General features: G+C 44.8%; 1 protein-coding gene across 8 annotated transcripts in view; it reads right to left on the bottom strand.

Moving 5' to 3' along the window:
- GRIP2 (glutamate receptor interacting protein 2) overlaps positions 1-16,922 on the bottom strand; it is a 278,368-nt gene that overhangs the window by 73,637 nt on the left and 187,809 nt on the right. The window contains exon 1 of one of the 8 annotated variants that reach the window (XM_051788513.1): positions 9,243-9,848. The exons of the other annotated variants lie outside the window; for them this stretch is intronic. Coding sequence (XP_051644473.1) covers positions 9,243-9,282 — 40 coding nt within the window. The 5' untranslated portion in view covers positions 9,283-9,848. Of the gene's footprint in view, positions 1-9,242; positions 9,849-16,922 lie in introns of those variants that run through there. 8 annotated transcript variants of the gene reach the window in all.

Below are 16,922 nucleotides of genomic sequence, written 5' to 3'. Positions count from 1 at the left end.
GACAGCCCTTCTCCACACAGGAACACAGACCATTAAATGTAATGCTTCACATTATGCTTCCCAAATACCCACTTAATTTTGATTCAACAAGGCTTGTGCTAATAAAAATTAAAGCCAGCAGGTTCCGTCGAGTGTGTAATAGATGCGTGGAAGAGCAGCATGCGCAGGTATATCTAAAATTAACTATGAATACTAAAACTGACTACTTTTCAAACCTCTAGATGTCTGGGGAATGTTGGATACAAGCACTCAGCAGGGTGCTGTGCAAGTGCCTGCCCAGCCCCCCACCTCTTCAGGATTGTAGGGAGACATCCTCGCACCAAGTATCTCCTGTTCCCATCATGCTAACCTTCAGATGGAGTCTGGATGTTTCTGAGAGCAGATATTGCCAAGCGCTTACCTCTTGCCAGTGCATGCCAGAACCAAAGGCAGCTGCCAATGATACATTTCCATCACTTTTGCAAAAGTATGGATGTCTATGGGGCCATACTGGTGCAAGAGAGATGAGTGTGTGCTCAGGGAGACCAGAAGGAAGAGATTGTCTCTGTGAACATTAGATACAGGAGATCCATTTAATGACTAAACACACATGATTGTTTGCTTATAAAACACGGTGTCACATAAATCTGCCAGGAGCTAATTGCCTATTATAGCTCATGGTGCTGCTCGAGCCGGCTGCTGAATGATAAAGGGACCTTTAGAAAGCAGGGAAAGCCAGAGGAGCTCCACTTGCCCGCCTCCACCACAGCTTCCAAACGCTTTGTTCTCCAATTCCTGCAAGGTGAATGCTTATTCCACCTCTAAGTGATGGGGTGCCTCTGCCAAGCTCGCTTGAGTGGGAAGGCTGGGGGCAAACTGAAACACAAGGGGGAAGAGGAGTTGCTTTGATTCTTTTTTTAAGTTATTATTACTAAGAATAACAAAATTTTCTCTGTTGCCTCATGCCTCTTGCCCAGCCTCACAAATCACAGCAGGTATCCCAACTGCCTCCGCAGCCAGCTGGGAGCTGAGTAATATTTGCCACCACCCTGATGGCAGCAGTCACCTCACATAGCCCAGCTACAGCAGCAAGGAGCAGGGAATTGCAGGGACAGGCAAGGGAGCCATGGACCACAGGGTAACACCTGATTTTGGTGCAAAATAGGAAGAAATGAGCCATGTACCCTCTGTTTCAGTGCTCTTCTAACTTCACCCTGATTTTAACTCCACAGGTCACCTGGGAGTTTACAAGTCACCTGGGCTTTCTGATCCAGATCTATACATACCTGAGCATCTTCCCACTGATTTCCTGATATTTCAGGTATATCTACCTCAGGACCCCACCTAGTCCCTTCCTACCTCACACTCACACACACACATGGCTTCATTACGTGCTGCAGAGGGGTCAGCTGAGGGTGAACCTGCCGAGAATGTGCCCCAAGATGCCCCCCTGCTCCCAAAGCTGCAGGTTCAAGGCACTCTGGCAGCACGAGCAACAGAGCACAGCAGCTCATGGCAGGAAGGAACATGATCTGTTTACACAGTAGGTTATATGGGAAATGCATCACATTACTGAAAAAAAGACCTTTAGCAAAACACATACCTTCATCTTATGCCAAGAGTTTAATCCTACCCAAACGGCACCACATTCCACAATGACATTATCCTCTATAAATCACCGGGGCAGGAGCAGGCCACGTCTCTCACATTTCAGGCTGAACTGTTCACTGCAGTAAGGACCCTGTACAGATCAGCCATCATGCCCAGAGTGGGCAAAGAGGGTATCTCCACTAAGATCTCATGGAGAAGCAGATCCACTGCTGGGACAACTCCACCAAGGCTGGTGGAACGACAGTGGGGACTGTTAGAGGTTTGGCTCAGACTTTCATCATTTGTACAGTCATGCATATGGTTTCTCAAAGACACGAGAGCAGATCCACGACTTAGCTCAGCTATTTGGCTGGGAAAAGGTGCTGATTGGAGCAGTGCCATCCCACCCTCTCAGCTGGGGTAAGAGCTCCCACAGGGCAGAGGATGGGTGTGCTGGACCTCTGGGCTCCCCAGGCACAGAGAGCTCTGAGGACAGACAGAAACTGGGAGGGAAGAATTATTTGGGATATCAAGCAAGTCAATTTGCTCAATATCTGCAAACAACTTGGCATAAACCTCCAAAACAGAAGCACACACCAGATCAGAGACCTACATCACTCCTTTGGGGAAAATGAGGATGCAACGAAGCAGAAGAATGCAGCAAATCCTGTTTTTATCCACACACCTGGGCAGCAGGGAGCCAGATCTTACTCTTACCAACAGAAGTTCTTGCCTCCTAGGACAAAAGCACGTTGATGCTCTTTGTAACTGCTCCATAGCCCTTCTCACCAACTGTTCTCCCAAAACCTGAGCCAGTTCCTAACTTCAAGCTTCATTACAATAAACCACATGAGTGTTAGTTATATATTGAGGTTAAAAGTTAGAGTACTGCTGGGAAGAAAACCACAACTCTTTCCACCTTGCTAACGTGATTTCACAAACCTGCACAATAAGAAAACAGATCAGTTATGAGGCGTGATTAAGTGGATCATCTCTTCATCTCCCAGCTACACTAAGTAATTTACAGGGCCATTTTGGGACTGACATGCAAAGCAGTTTAACAATGATTAAACAAAAAAAGTATGAGATTCCATCTTTTCATGGTTTCCAGGTGTTGAGATCAATTTACTTCACAGTAATTTTAATTTCTGGGCCTTTCTTTTCCCTCCTCCCCACAAAACCTGCAGCTGCCAACTATGCTGGCATCTACAGCAGCTAGGAAACAAATTTTCCTGTGAAGCAAATTCTTCCAGGATGAATTGAATGAAGGCAGAGCTCATAATTACACATTACTGAAAACATTTCTGTTAAAAAATTGGGGAGATATTTTTATCCACATCTCCAGTTGAAAATCGCTGGGAAAGATGCTTTTGAAAAGCCGTCATCCCCAAGCATGTAATTATCAGATCCTTGAACAAAAACACACGGTCAAAGGAAAAAAAAAATACTTTCATTGAAATAAAAAAATCGGGGGTGGCAATTGTTAGGAATAGAGGGAGAGAAATTCTTCATCCTGTGTGATTTTGCACATTTCAAGTTACCAGACTGATCTGTAAATCCACAGATTAATAAACTTGGCAGCTAAGAACATCAAGCTCAGTTAGTAATTTTTTTTTGTTACGAACAGAATAATAATAATATTATAAGAAAAAAAAATCAGAGGCAGACTGGCAGCCAGACTGTCACAGAAGCAGAATTTCCCAACGCCCACACAGGCACGCTTGTCTTGAAACCGTATTCTGCCACCTTGAATAGACAGCCATACAATGACCTGGGGGCCCTATCCTATCAAGGCTTAAGACCATGCCTACCCTGATGGGATTACTCACATGCTAAATATTATGCAGTAGCTGAACCGACAGCTGAAAAGAGCCTTAAATGTTCTTATGCCTGGTAGCATTCAATTGTCAATTGATGAATGTTGCTAAATATTTATTTTTGCTCTACTTTCTCTCCTCCAGCTCTGCATCAACACTTCTTTCTGATTATTATTACTTCTTAGCTTTAATTGTTTCTTTTATTTGCAACACCTACATATGCCTACACAGAAAAGCAGAGGCACCCTTCCCTCCAAGTTGCCCAATAACTTTTTCTGACCTTCTGAGTAAAATTGCATAGGATTTCCATCCTTGAGTTATCACAAGCAATAAGCATTGGCACCCACACACAATCCATTTTAACAGTCCATTTTCAAAATAAATGAAATCCTATATGCCCTAACATTTGCAAACACTTTGGCAGTGCAGTTACTCTTGGCTTCTATGGATTAACAAAACAGAATAAACATTATAAAGAATAATGAACCTGAACACAAAGCCAAGAGCAAGGCTTAAAACACCACATGAAATTCAGTCCCCTTCTATGAGTCTCTCAAAGCCAGAGTGCAACTCTTCCAGCAGTAATGAGATTTTCTTAAGCAGGTTGGCAAGGAGGTTCATGTCTGTGCTGGACACTGGACTCCAATAGTTAGTGCTGGAGAGAAAACCTCAATAGCATTTGTTCAACTGACTCTATGAACAGACATCTGTATGAAATCTGTCTGGCCTTTGCACTGAAAAACACCCTTCTCCTAACAAATCTGTACTAATATGATGTCATGAGCACAACCTTTTAAGATGAAGACCTCTGTAACCTCCATACAGGAGAAATAAAACAATAATTCATTGTAGGATATTACTTTAGTCTTTTTTCTTCTATAAAAAGCAATTTTGGTGGAATGGGTCATCTCTAGAAAAGAGCAATAATTCATTTTGACTGCATAGATCAGCTCATTTATACTTAAGAATTTAGTCAACAAAACTTTAAAGACCTGGTCATCAAAGTCCTAAAGCCATCAGCAGGTATCCTTAAGACCTTATGAAGGATGGGTAAGACATCACGAGGCTGAGGAACAAAATGTAATGTTCAATTTGAAAAATAGAAAAGAAAACATATGCTATCAGAGTAGGAGCAAGACAATGACAAACCCGTCGCCTTTCCTTTCAGATCCTGGAACTAGCCATGTGTATGTGAGCTGCTAACACCAGATGAGGAGGACTAATTGGAAACTTGGATCTACCACGAGTAAGTTGTGCCCACTCAATTTCTTGCCATGAGAGAGCAACATTTCTGGATAGACAGAAAATGCAAGTTGTTATATCTCAATTTTAGAAACGCTTCTGACACTGTTTCATGTGCTATTTTTATAAGTATGTTTGGGAAACAGGATACAGATGATTATGAAGTGTATGCAAAACTGACTGGAAAACCACACACTGAGAAAATTCATCGGTTGTTCCCAATCAGAAGGGACAGATGTATTAAACAAAGTTCTGTGTGGGCCCTTCCCCAGTCTGGTACAGCTCCAGGTTTTCACTAAATGACCTGGATGGTTGCAGAGAGATTGATCTTATAAAGTTTACTGACAGTCCATTAAGTTTACTCCAGGTATGAGGGACTGGAAGGAGGCTGGGAAGAAAATTTTAGATACAGAATGATTCATACATGTTTGAAAAAACAGATGTACAATTCAGTAGAGGTGCACACAAGCTACCAGACCTGGGCAAGAACAATCTCATGAATGAAGAATGGGGAAAAACTATCCAAGTGACAGTTAGGAAAGACTTTTCAGATACTGTGGACTGCAAACCAAACGTAATTCCACAGTGCTACATTATATGCAAGAAAAGCTAATACCCTGGTACAAGTAAGGTGGATATAGTCTGCAGGATCTGTGAAACCATCATTTCATTTTACTCAGCACTGACAGAAGCCTAATCTTGAATGCAATGCCCAGATTTGGGTACCACAGCTCAGTAAAGATGTGATCCAGCTGGACTTCAATCAGATTGAATCAGCGTAGGCTGGTCAGACATCTAGAAGGCCACAGCTTCTGAAACTGGGGTGAGGGATGAGTTTTCTATGCTAAAGAGAAGAGAGGGAGGAGAAAGAAAGTGTTATTACTGAGACATCCAGAATTGTGGTGCACAGAGGGAAGGAGTAATCTGTCATCTGTGTTAGGATGGCCATATCGATCAACATGACTGGTCTACTCTGGCCTCCAATCGGGAGGCCTGGAGACACACCATCTATAACGCTGCTGCTTCCTTTGAGAACGCACACAGGATCACTCTGGAGGAGAAAAGACAATGCAGAAAGAATCATGCCTTGCAGAATATACCACCTAAGGAATCCCTCTGCTGTGCCTTTTGCAATCAGACATGTCTATCTCGTATTGGCCTCATCAGCATGTAACAAACGTGCATAGAGCCTTTCCCAAATCTTCGTTCGCAAAGCCTGGCCATGATGTTAGGAGGGGAAGCAACAGCACCAAAATCACAGATGCACAAAGCTTTTCCTTAATATTTCAGTCTATTGAATTAATTTGAGCTGATGTGGTGTTCCCAGATGGTAACACAGGTATGGCCTATACTGGCTCAGGCGAGAGGAATAGCCTAGACAAACTCTCTCTGCCCAGTTTTGGCTCAAGGAAATTAAGATCATTGATTCAGACCCAGAGATGTTTGTCTTGGTACGCACACCCCAGATAGTGTTTTTCTTAATCTTTCATTTTGCTGCAACTGAGGCAAAGCTGACAAGTGACGTAAGCAGCTCGATGAGCAGGAGTTATATTAAATAGCAGTATTGTGATAAATTCTTCAATAAGAAAGATAAAATCTTTCTCCCTAGGAGATTTATCTATGAAGATTTCCTCCTGTCTTATTCTAGCTCCTCACATTAGTTTTCTATCCCTTTCAGGCGTGTTTTTCTCTATTTCTCCCCCTGCCTATTCAGAAAGCAGAGAGAGAACACAGGAGCTAATCCCCTGAAAAACAATAATCAGGAAGGGACAAAGATCTATTAACAAGTCTCTATTCCTGGACATTCCCACCCTGCAAATAAAGGGTGCAGTCTGCTGGTCTGGAAGAAGGGACAGGAAATTCACACTGTTTTCCTTGGTCTGCAGAGAGTCCATCTCACCCTAAAAGCATGGATTCTAATGGCAACAAAAAAACCCACAACTAAAACCAATCAACAAACCCAAACAGAAAAGCACTGAACATCCTTATCTACTACCTTTATTTTTCCTTTGCCTTCCATACAAAACATACTTTAAAAAATAAAAAACAATTAAGTTACCCAAATGCATACACCTGAAAGACAAAGGGTTTTCTGAAGTTACCTGTGCTGTCTTCAATAAACCACTTAACTTGGGCTGATTTGCAGCAGGATCCTCAGCTGGTCACTTGGAGCAGCACAAAGGAGATTCAATAAGCTCTGTCATTCTGCCCACTCCTGCAGTGATCCTGCAGTAAGGACTAACTGAGGTTTGCTAGAGCAAAACATAGATGGTGGTCCTGGACTTCAGAAAGGCCATGAAGCATTTCAGGGAAGTCCTTCAAGGGCAAAATTAGAAGGGTTCTTGTGGAAACACACTATCATCTCCATCAGCAGAGCCACACAGAGTCTTGGTCTAACCAGATGAAAAACACTTCCCCCACCTTCCATAAAACATCACAGCTAGTTTGCATTTTCTGACCCTTCCATTCTGAAGGACAGACAAAAGTTCTGTATTATTAAATTGTCCCATCAAAAAACTTTTGAGAGTGGCTGAAGGAGAGAAAAGAAATCACCAAGGCCCTAATGATGGTGGGCCAAGAAAGCACTTTTGAAATGTCTGGATGCTTCTTTAAACAATCCATCTGGTTTTGCCTATCGCACTTAAATGCTAAAACGAGTGATAAGATAGAAATTCACTTCATTGCTTCCATTCCAGATGATTTCCAGATGAAGAGATGAGTCTCATGAACAAGCCAGGTATCAGGAGAAAAAACACATTACCAAATCAGCTGAGTGGCCAAAAGAGAGCTCCCTTAATGTGTCAGAAAAGCCAAACCCAATGTGTTGTAATCAATCCCCCTCAAAGCTCTTTTCTGTGCACTAAAATAACAAAGAAGAACAGGGATGGCAGACATGGAACTAGATGGTTGCCCATCCCTCTCTGTCTTTGCTCTGTGGCTGGTGCAATGGATGGCCTCACCTGTGGGGTGCTGAAGAAGACAGTACCTCCTGGGTGATGAAATCATGGGCTTGGTCCTCAGGAGCACCACCAGCACAAGCTGTGAGGGTCTGACACCAGGGTGAAGAAGGCTTCCTTACTTGCTCAGTGACTGCACCATTCCCTTGTACATGACACAGTACTGACCCAAGGATCTCAAGAAAGGTTTGGGGCTGACATCAGGAATATTTCTCATTTGATCACCCAACACCCAGACAACATCACTGTTTGCAGCAGCACAGTGATCTGGAAGCACCAGATGTCTCTGGTGACATGTTGGAGGAGCTGCATGAATGACCCTGTCTGTGGCTGGTGACATGCAGGAGACCAGTCCAGCACAGTCAGTGTAAGCCACCTCCAAGCCAGGGGCCCAGCTTATGGCTCAGCCCCAAGAGCAATGGGGAGCTCCTGCCAAATTGTCTTTTGATCTTTCATGGAACGGCTGCATTCCTGCCCTGTTAAATCACGCACCCAGGCTCCCTCTGCCTACCAGGACTCATCGCCGTGTCTCAGGCAGCTTCAAAATAAGCCCCAGCCTCCAAAATGCTCCTTGCTGTGCTGGAACAGCATCTAGTCACCATCCATGGGATTAGGCAACACAGCCAGGCCAAGCTGCTTTACACCTGGTTCCTTTTATCCCTCAGATTTAGAGAGGGAAAACAATTTTCTAAAGTTAGGTTCATGCTTTAGGGCATCTTGAGGCCAAGGAGTCTCACTACATCACTTCAAACAGTGTAAAGTGATTCAGAAACCATGTTTCCTCTGTATTTCCAACTCCAATGTCTTTGCTTTCAGAAAGGAAATACTTGCATCAGAGCAGAAGAGCAAGCTCCATGCAGTACATGCAGCTGCAACAAGCAGAGCTGTAACATGCAACAAAGTACCTGAATATTGCACCTTGTCAGAAATATCAGAGCCTGTTCCTCCTGGAAAGACTGGGGCCAGGATTTGATGTCTGTGCCCTTTGTAAAGGGTACCCTTCTACACTCCTTTACTCTCCCTTTTCCAGAAATTAAATAGATTTTTTTTATACTCCACGGTAATAGTGAACTGCTCACTCAAGGTATCTAAACAGGGATTAGCAGCTCATTGAAATGGCAGATTTCTAGCAGGAGCTGAAATATTTATTAGACAAGGTAATAGTGGATTACACTGGAGGTGGGGCGATGGCAGTGATCCCACCATGTTCAGCAGAGTCCTTTACCCACGTCTTTCCCCCCAGGCCCCCATTCACCACTGCTGAATGCCCAGCCCATTCACACACTGATCTTGGAAAACAGAAAAGCTACACTTAGATTTTGCTTTTTAAAAAGCCAAAGCGACTGTAAAGGCTCTGCAATATCTGAGGTACCTTAAGAACAGCCCCTGTGTCTGCCAATCTTCCAGCTGGAGAACAGGAAGCCAGCCTGAAGGGTACTCTCCAGTGGTCACAGAGAGAAATTCTTTACAGAGAAGCAGAGATAAATTTTGCAAATCAAAGCAATTAAGTTTGTATGCGACGGTTTGGATTTGCAAAACAGTTTCAAAGTAGCACATAAAACTGCTAATGATATTAAAGGTAGTTAAAGGAAATCAGATTAAACAAAAGTAAACTACTGGAGAAGGGGAGGAGGAAAATACGGACAGGCTCACTCACCAAAGTCTGACTGCAAATCCTTTTTCAGTCCACAAAGCATGTCTGCTGTTATCTATCAAATCATTCAACTAATTGTAACAGCCGCTTCGTTCTCTCTCCCTGCCTGCGCTGGAATCCTTTCCCAGCCAGCCCGGGCTCACTCGGGCTGCCTCCCGCTGCCGAGTGCGGCTGCAGCGCACACGCTGCTCCCTCACTCCACGGCAGCAAGACCAGGCAGAAATCGTCCTGGGCACTCCAGTTTGCGAGGACTCAAAAATGTGGCAATCCTTTAGACAGAAACGTCTTTACACGGATGTTTAACGTGTGACTCGCCAGTCCTGTGCAGAAATAGGAAAATGAATGGTATGGGGTTTGGGGTTTTTTTTATAGGGTCCTAAAAATGCCGTGCTAGTTCTCTCGACTCCGCTGGCCATCAGGCATTGCAAAGCAAAAGTTGGAAGCGCAGTGATTAACCGGAACAGCTGGTTGAAGGGGAGGCAGCCACCGAACCCTGACGCTCCGGCAGATGCAGCAAATGTCGAGCGTGCACTTCATTCCCGGCGGTATTCCACCGGTGGAGAGCGGGCATCATCCCATGGAGATGTGCTGGCCCCTTCCTGCCAGACCCCTTCGGTGGCTTTCACGGGGATTTCAGGCGACGGGGGGAGGGGGGGGGGGGGGAATAAAAAAAAAGGCATAAACCGGAGGAAGGCGGTGCTGCGGCGGAGGCACCGCTGCCCCCGCGCTCCGCTCCAGCGGCACAACTTGGGCGGCAGCGGAGCCGCGCTCCGGCCCCGAGTTGCAGCAGCAGCAGCAGCAGCAACGGGGCTGAGCGCAAGAAGAGGCTGCGACTGCAGTATTGCCTGACACACTTTCCTCTCCCCCACCCCCTCTTGGCAAGTGCTTGCAGAGCCTCCAGCACCTTTCAAGGCAATGTCAAGCTGCTGTCAAAGCATTACCCTGCCTCCCAAACACACACACAGTGCTCGTAAGGGAGTATGAGGCTGCAGTACTGTGTCCTGCCTACAGCATTTGCTGAAAACTCGGTTTAACCCTTTCTTAGGAAGGGTTTCTCAGCAGAGGAACCAGCACGGGCAAAATGCATGCAAGTCCTGTGCTACGATTTGGGTGAGGGGAGACTCTGGGGGCAATGATGGGAACCAGCTGGTCATGAGGAGTCTGGCCCTCCAGGAGAGGATGCTGAATGGCTCCTTCCAAAACTGCTGGTCCTGCACTGTGGGTGGAGATAGGGCATTAGCCTAGTAAGAAATGGTTGTAATGAACCAGTGTCTGCTTCTTTTACTATTAAAATAGAAGACAAAGCAGGCTGATTCATGTTGAAGATACAGAGCATGCAAGGGGATGCCACTGCCCCGGCTGTGGGTCAGTAAGTCTGTCTGCAGGGTACACAGGGCTGGATCCTGCCTCCAGCACCATGCAGGTCCCCTTCTCAGGCAAGCTGTGAGATGCAAACTGACTGTACCAACCAGCCCATGGCAGTGTTCTCCACAGTCACTCTATTCCCCTGGGAACTGGTGTCATCTATAACAGCAAGATTATACCATAAACAGTAAAGAGAGTGCAAGACAATCATGGTCCAAAGTACAAAAGCCATCTACACTTTTGTATGAGGATCCAGTCATGTTTGGGACTGCTACTAGATTTGTGTGAAAGTGGCCAAGAGGTTACGAATTTAGAAGGAAGCTCATAGAGAGGCAGCAAGGTTAAGTCTTGCTTCCTTAGGAAACAAAACAGGATAAATCGAAAGGGTATCTGAACTCATCTGAACGTGCCAGCAGAAAATTTTTACAGACCTGGGAACTCTAACTCTGTGTGGAGGAGGAGAACTGGGTTTCAGCCTAATGCCAGGGTTCTTGCTCAGACTGAAATGAAGCAGCATCTCTATTGTGGTTCAAACTCAGCTGTTTCATGCACAGACGACTTATACAAAAGCAGTAAAATTACTAACTAATAAAAAACTACTTACAAAAGAGATATTTTGGTCCATAATTTGTTTTTTAAAAGCTGTTCAGTCTGACAATAGACTTAATTAGTAATTGAGGCAAAATTTATAATTAGAAATCTTTTCATACAGCTCTTAATGCTTTTGCTGCAGAGAAATTCCATCTTAAAGGAAAAAAAAAATCACCAGTTGCACCACAATTAGAAGAAGATGCTAATTTGAGAATAGCCCATTACTTTGGTTGCCATGAAATGGATGTATCCAATATGATGTTTTAAAGAAAAGCTAAAACCAATTGTTTGTGTTTATACCACCATAAAATTCTTCCCAGAATATCTGCTACATTAAGAAAGTGCATGAGAGGATGGGGCTACTATGTAGTTGAAGCTGCTTGTTTTTGTGGATGAGAACTGAAAGGAGCTGCCCCATTCCTCTGATGGGGAAATGAAGAAGCATTTGGGCATTTCAAGCCCAGAACTGCTGGTGGCATTTGTTGAGCTGGTTGGCAAGACACCAGCACGCCAGGAGCCTGGACAGGATAAAGATGTTTACTCTATGGTTTCTGGCCAAAATCCACAAATGCAACACTTTCTTCATGTTTCAGGTGGTGCTGTATTAAAACCAGTTGAAGTGAACAGCTTGAGCTTTTAATGCAAAAGGGAAAGGATACAACACACACCCCAGCAAAATAAGGCAGACCAGAAGCATATGTTTTGGCACCAAAATATGTAGGTGTCATAAAAAAGCATGAGACATCAACCTAAACTATGGTGAAGAACTCAAGGAACACTATGTAGAGCTTTGATTTTTCAGGAACAGTCTGTGCATTGTCTGTACCTTCCCGACATAAACTTTAAGCTTGTGTGCTCAGAATTAGCAGCTATCCAAAAATTCTCTGGCAATATCAACTACCTACAAGTCTCACCTAAGAATGTCTAGGTTTTACCCACAGACTGTGCCCATTGCAAGAAGAAGTTAATTTTGGGGAGGTGGGATGTTAAAAAAGGAAAACAAAAACATCTCAGTTCTGCTTTCTTGGCATATTCTGATATCCTATTACTATCCCAGCAGGAGAGTGAGTGTAGGGAATGCTTTCTTGGATCCCCCCTTCAGTATAAAATGCTGAGTGGAAAGACAGGACAGGCTGAGGGCAGTCCATGGTTAAAGAGTTTCTGGGTGGTCCCTGCTGGAAACATCTGTCCATGCAGGTTCTTGGTTCTTGTCCATACAACTGAAGTGGTAATACCAGTCAACAGGTCACCAGTCTAGAGAAATGGCCATTTACTTTTCTCAGGAACAGGCTGACTTTTGAGTAAAATTCATTTGCTGTAAGTAAGGAGTATCTGCCCTTACATGCACTGGTAAGTACTAGCACTTAGTTTAGCATTTCTTGTACCCAACACACTGTCCTGCTCTTGAACCTATACATCTTTCCCCAGAGCTAACTTACAAATCCCCCAGAACCTCAGTGGGAGTGATGCTGCAAACCTTACATGGCCTAAATTGGTTGGAATTACATTTACAAAATACACTTTTATGCAAACAAGACAGGGAGGACAGGAGAGGGAAGATCACAGGTTGTTCCGAATATCCATCATTTAGTCCAATGCTTGACAGGTATTTGTTTCTGCCATTTAAACCATTACTTATTTAACCACATCCAAAAACCACAAACTTCCTCGTCAGAAGTCACAGCGCTGTGGAACACTCGAGCAAGATCCTGAAATGGACCATTTAGCGTTGAACATGCTCTGAGTTCCGGAGAACATGGAGAGAATCTTACATCACTCCACATTAGGGAGTCTCAGGAGACTCTCTGAAGACAGCTGAATGAACGTAATGAACAGTCAGCCACAGGAAAACGATGAGGAAAAACACCCAACCACGCGCTCTCGCAGTGCGCAGAGAAACACCAAAGTTCTAACCACATACCAAATGATATTATTAGCAACAGAAATTGCTTTGGGTTAGGGAAGATTGAGAAGAGACTGACACAGATTCTTCCTACTTCTTTTAAATTCAGTTGTTAAATTAAGATTTTACGTTGCCATCTCTTTCTTCCCATCCTGCTTCTCTCATTTAATAACACACGCCTGCACATCAGGGGTCTGCCTGGGGCTGGGGCTTTTCCTGTTCATACTCTTTGTCAAGGCTTGTTTCTGGCACAGCAGACCCAGTGCTCCCAGATGGCTTATTGGGAAAGACAGTTTTTACTGGGAACTCCAAACACCTCTGCACAAAATCAAGACGTTTGGAGAGTCTACACCCTTCCTTGATTAATTTTTGGTTGCAGCAGACAGGGAGGAGGAGGGACAAGAGGAAGACCCATCACTTTTTTGGTGGAAGAGGCTTCACAGCTGATTACCCAGCTCTCCACTGGCTACACATTTGCTCCATTTCATCTGCTCCAATTTTACATAGTTGTGCTTATTTAGAAACCCTAGACAACTGCATGTCAGCCTCAGGCCTGCAGCAAAGCTCATCTCTGGTCTAAGCAGATACCCTGTTTTTCACATAGAAACCTAAAATGCAATGCACTGTTTTATCAACATATTTTTAAGGGGAATGGAGAATGGGTTTAAAAAAAAAAACCTTTAAGGAAAAGGGTATTTAAACAGTTTAATAATGGAGCCAGAGGAAGAAGTCTGTGATTGTTCTTTCCTTTACATGCAAATTCCACCAGCCAGTCCCAAATGTTAATTTATTACGGGTAATGAACACTGAAGACAAATTGACCCATCCACCAGGCAATTAGAGCCCTTGCTGCACGCACACATGCAGAGCACCGAGACAGAGAGTGCTGCCAGAGGTATTTCCAAGACCCCCATCCATTCCTTCTACCACCAGAGCACAATAAAATGGTTCCTGCACATTTTTCTGGGTAATCAGAGTAGGACATACCAGGGTTGGGGACTTCAGCGCTGATAAGAGAAACAGTGGAAGACAAATAGGCAGCAGTAAAGTACAAGATCCTTTATTCCCCAGCCAGCTGTAATGATACAAAAGAGTTCGTTCAGGGACCTTGTTAGCAGAGGTCACCCCAACAAAAGTGAATCTCAGCTTTCTGATGATTTTTTAAGCCAAATGGAGATGAGCTTGACAAGACACAGCAATAAGCAATGCACCAGGAGGTTAATGATCCACCAACAAACACCAGCCCTGTCAGAGCAAGGTGGGAGTTTATGACCTGGTCCAAAAGGAGCAGAGCTCTGCAAGTTGCCTGCACAGCATCTGAAAGCATGTTCAACACTTTCAGCTAGACAGAGCATATTTCTCCCATTTCTCTCTACTTCTGTGGCTGTATTTTACAGAATAAACACTTTTCCTGGGCAAAATACACATCCTCTTTTGGGGATGCTCCTAACTGGTTTTACTTTTTACCCCCCTCAAATCTTACATAGCAATTTAGCTAGCTGGTATCACACAGCCTTGGGACACCAGTAAAATCCTCAAGCATGTGTATGATTGGAGGAACCATGCAGAAACAGAAACCAAGAGCAATACCAGGACACTGGGGGAAACAAAATGCCTAATAGCTCCCATCTTCCCAGCTTTTACTGATCAATGCACTGGAATGACAGGAAGTGGTTAACAGCTAAAAAACTGTAGGGAAAGTAACTGTCCAAGTTCTTCAGTGATGGGAGTGGTTTCCAGTTTGAAGGTCATTAAACCACTCCAATTTACAGTGAGTCCATGGTGGCTGCAGTTGGCACTTCAATATCTGTACCAGTGGCTGCCCAGAAGGGCCTGTTTGTGCTCTCTCTTTAGCAGAAATGCTGTTTCTTCTTTATATTTTATTAATATCACCAAGAATGAAAATAGTGATGGGTCTGTGTTAGCAGCTGGCCAGTATCCACCCCCTTCCCCACTGTGGGTAGGCAATTTTGGTAAAGGAAGCTCCATCACATAGACCACATTAATCAAAATACAGACGAGAGAAAACATACCCTGTTATGGACTTTTGGACATAGAGAGAAAATAGGAAACTGGCACCACAGCCCTTCAAGAACAGGACACAACCCCGTAGCGCAGTCAGCCCAAAGGACAGCAGGGAGCTGCCCCATGGGAGCAGAGGTGTGAGCCTGTGGATGGGGCTGCAGAGTACATCAACATCCCTGAATCCCTTACATGCCTGTTACATGCCACAGGAGCTCAGGTCTTTGCAATAGCGGGGACTGGAGGTTTCTTCCTCTTGATTCAAAAGGACACGGAGCTTGAGCCCAAACAAAAGGCCTTTCTAGTAACAGGGACGTGGCCATGCCATATCTTGTCCCAAAAGAGAGAGAGGCAATGCTACAGCCTACTGTAGCCTGAAGGACAGGTCTTAGTCAGCATCCAACTCCACTCCTGTCTGCAGGAAGAAAAACCTCTGCATCTTCCCCTTAAAGGATTTATCTTGGCACCGGTCTCTTCAGAGGCAAAGCTGCCAACGCAGATGGAAAAATAAGCAAGTGGGTCATCAGTCTTACCAGTTGTCACACAGTTTCTTTTCAATGAGTAGCAGTGTAACAATGCTTTAACAATAAATGAAATGCCATGTTAACACTAATTTGCATAGCACAGAGCCACAGTGCTCTGCTTCCTCTATTCTCTTTCACAAACTCTCCTGACCTGCATATGAAACAAGATGAAATTTAATTGCTGGGGCATTCAGTAGAATCACTGAATTCCTGCTTAATGAGGCTTCATTTGTACTCTGTTGCATCAGACACCTTCTCTCCAAGGTGCTGTATTAACTAGTTCAGATGTAAAATATTTTCCAAGGCATATTTTCATATGCACTTCAACAAAGAAATAGCAAGAAAAGCACTGACTGCAAAAGATGGTGTATCAGTAGCATGATAAGGCCAGCAAAATCCCAAAAGCATCAAGCCATATTTCTTAAAAAAAGCTTTAATGGCTTTAATATACGCTCTATATTGCAGTATCTACACTGTGCAAGTCTTCTATAAGAGACAAGGCAAAGCTAGGTGGGACCTGGCCAAGGTCTGTGTGGGAGACAGCCAAGAACTAGGAGCAATACTAATAATTTTTGGTGACTCAGAAAAAGTGCAGGCCATGTTGCACCCAGGAGTCAGAGCTCTGGACGGTTTTGCATTCAGATATCTCATTGAGCTTACCTCATTCAGAAGTCCTTGGCCGTGGAGGTACCTTACATTACATTTCCATGAGAGGTACCTCGGCCGGCATAGCCAAGCAGTTCCCTGAAAGGTCAGCGTTTCTTCTCTTTCTTTGCTTTGCTGTAGCACAGCCACGAACTGCAGCACAGGCACCGCTGTGTTGTCTCAGAGTTACAGGTAGTGACCAAAGCCACAACTGCCCCGAAACCCGGCAGGTGACATTAACTCGTGGTAGCATGGGACACAAGGCAGCGCAGCCAGGGATACCCGGCTGAGTGGGGACACGGAGCTGAATGGGGACACGAGTTGGCTGCTGGCTCCAGCCCCAGCCTCTCCCCCACACTGGGTGGGCAGCACAGGCCACGCTGAGCACTGCCAGTGTCACACTCTGCGGCGGCAGCAGGAGCGCGGGGGGAGCGGATCACAGAAAGCAGACAGAGATGACCCAAAAGGCACTGCAACGCCACAGAGTGCAGCTTTCCAGCGCAGGGTGAAACCAGGTCAGGCTCCCTGGCTGCCTTAGGAAGGCTCCTGGCTCTCCCCAGACGCCCCGAGGAGGATGCGCCGTTCAGAAGTGCTCGAACACGCCTTCGGACAGAGCTGGTCAGCCGCATGTTC

Source organism: Manacus candei, unplaced genomic scaffold (assembly GCF_025592945.1).
Source record: "Manacus candei isolate 608988 ecotype Guabito, Panama unplaced genomic scaffold, ASM2559294v1 h1tg000025l, whole genome shotgun sequence".
Taxonomy (NCBI): Eukaryota; Metazoa; Chordata; class Aves; order Passeriformes; family Pipridae; genus Manacus; species Manacus candei.
This window is presented reverse-complemented; position numbering and strand designations above follow the sequence as displayed.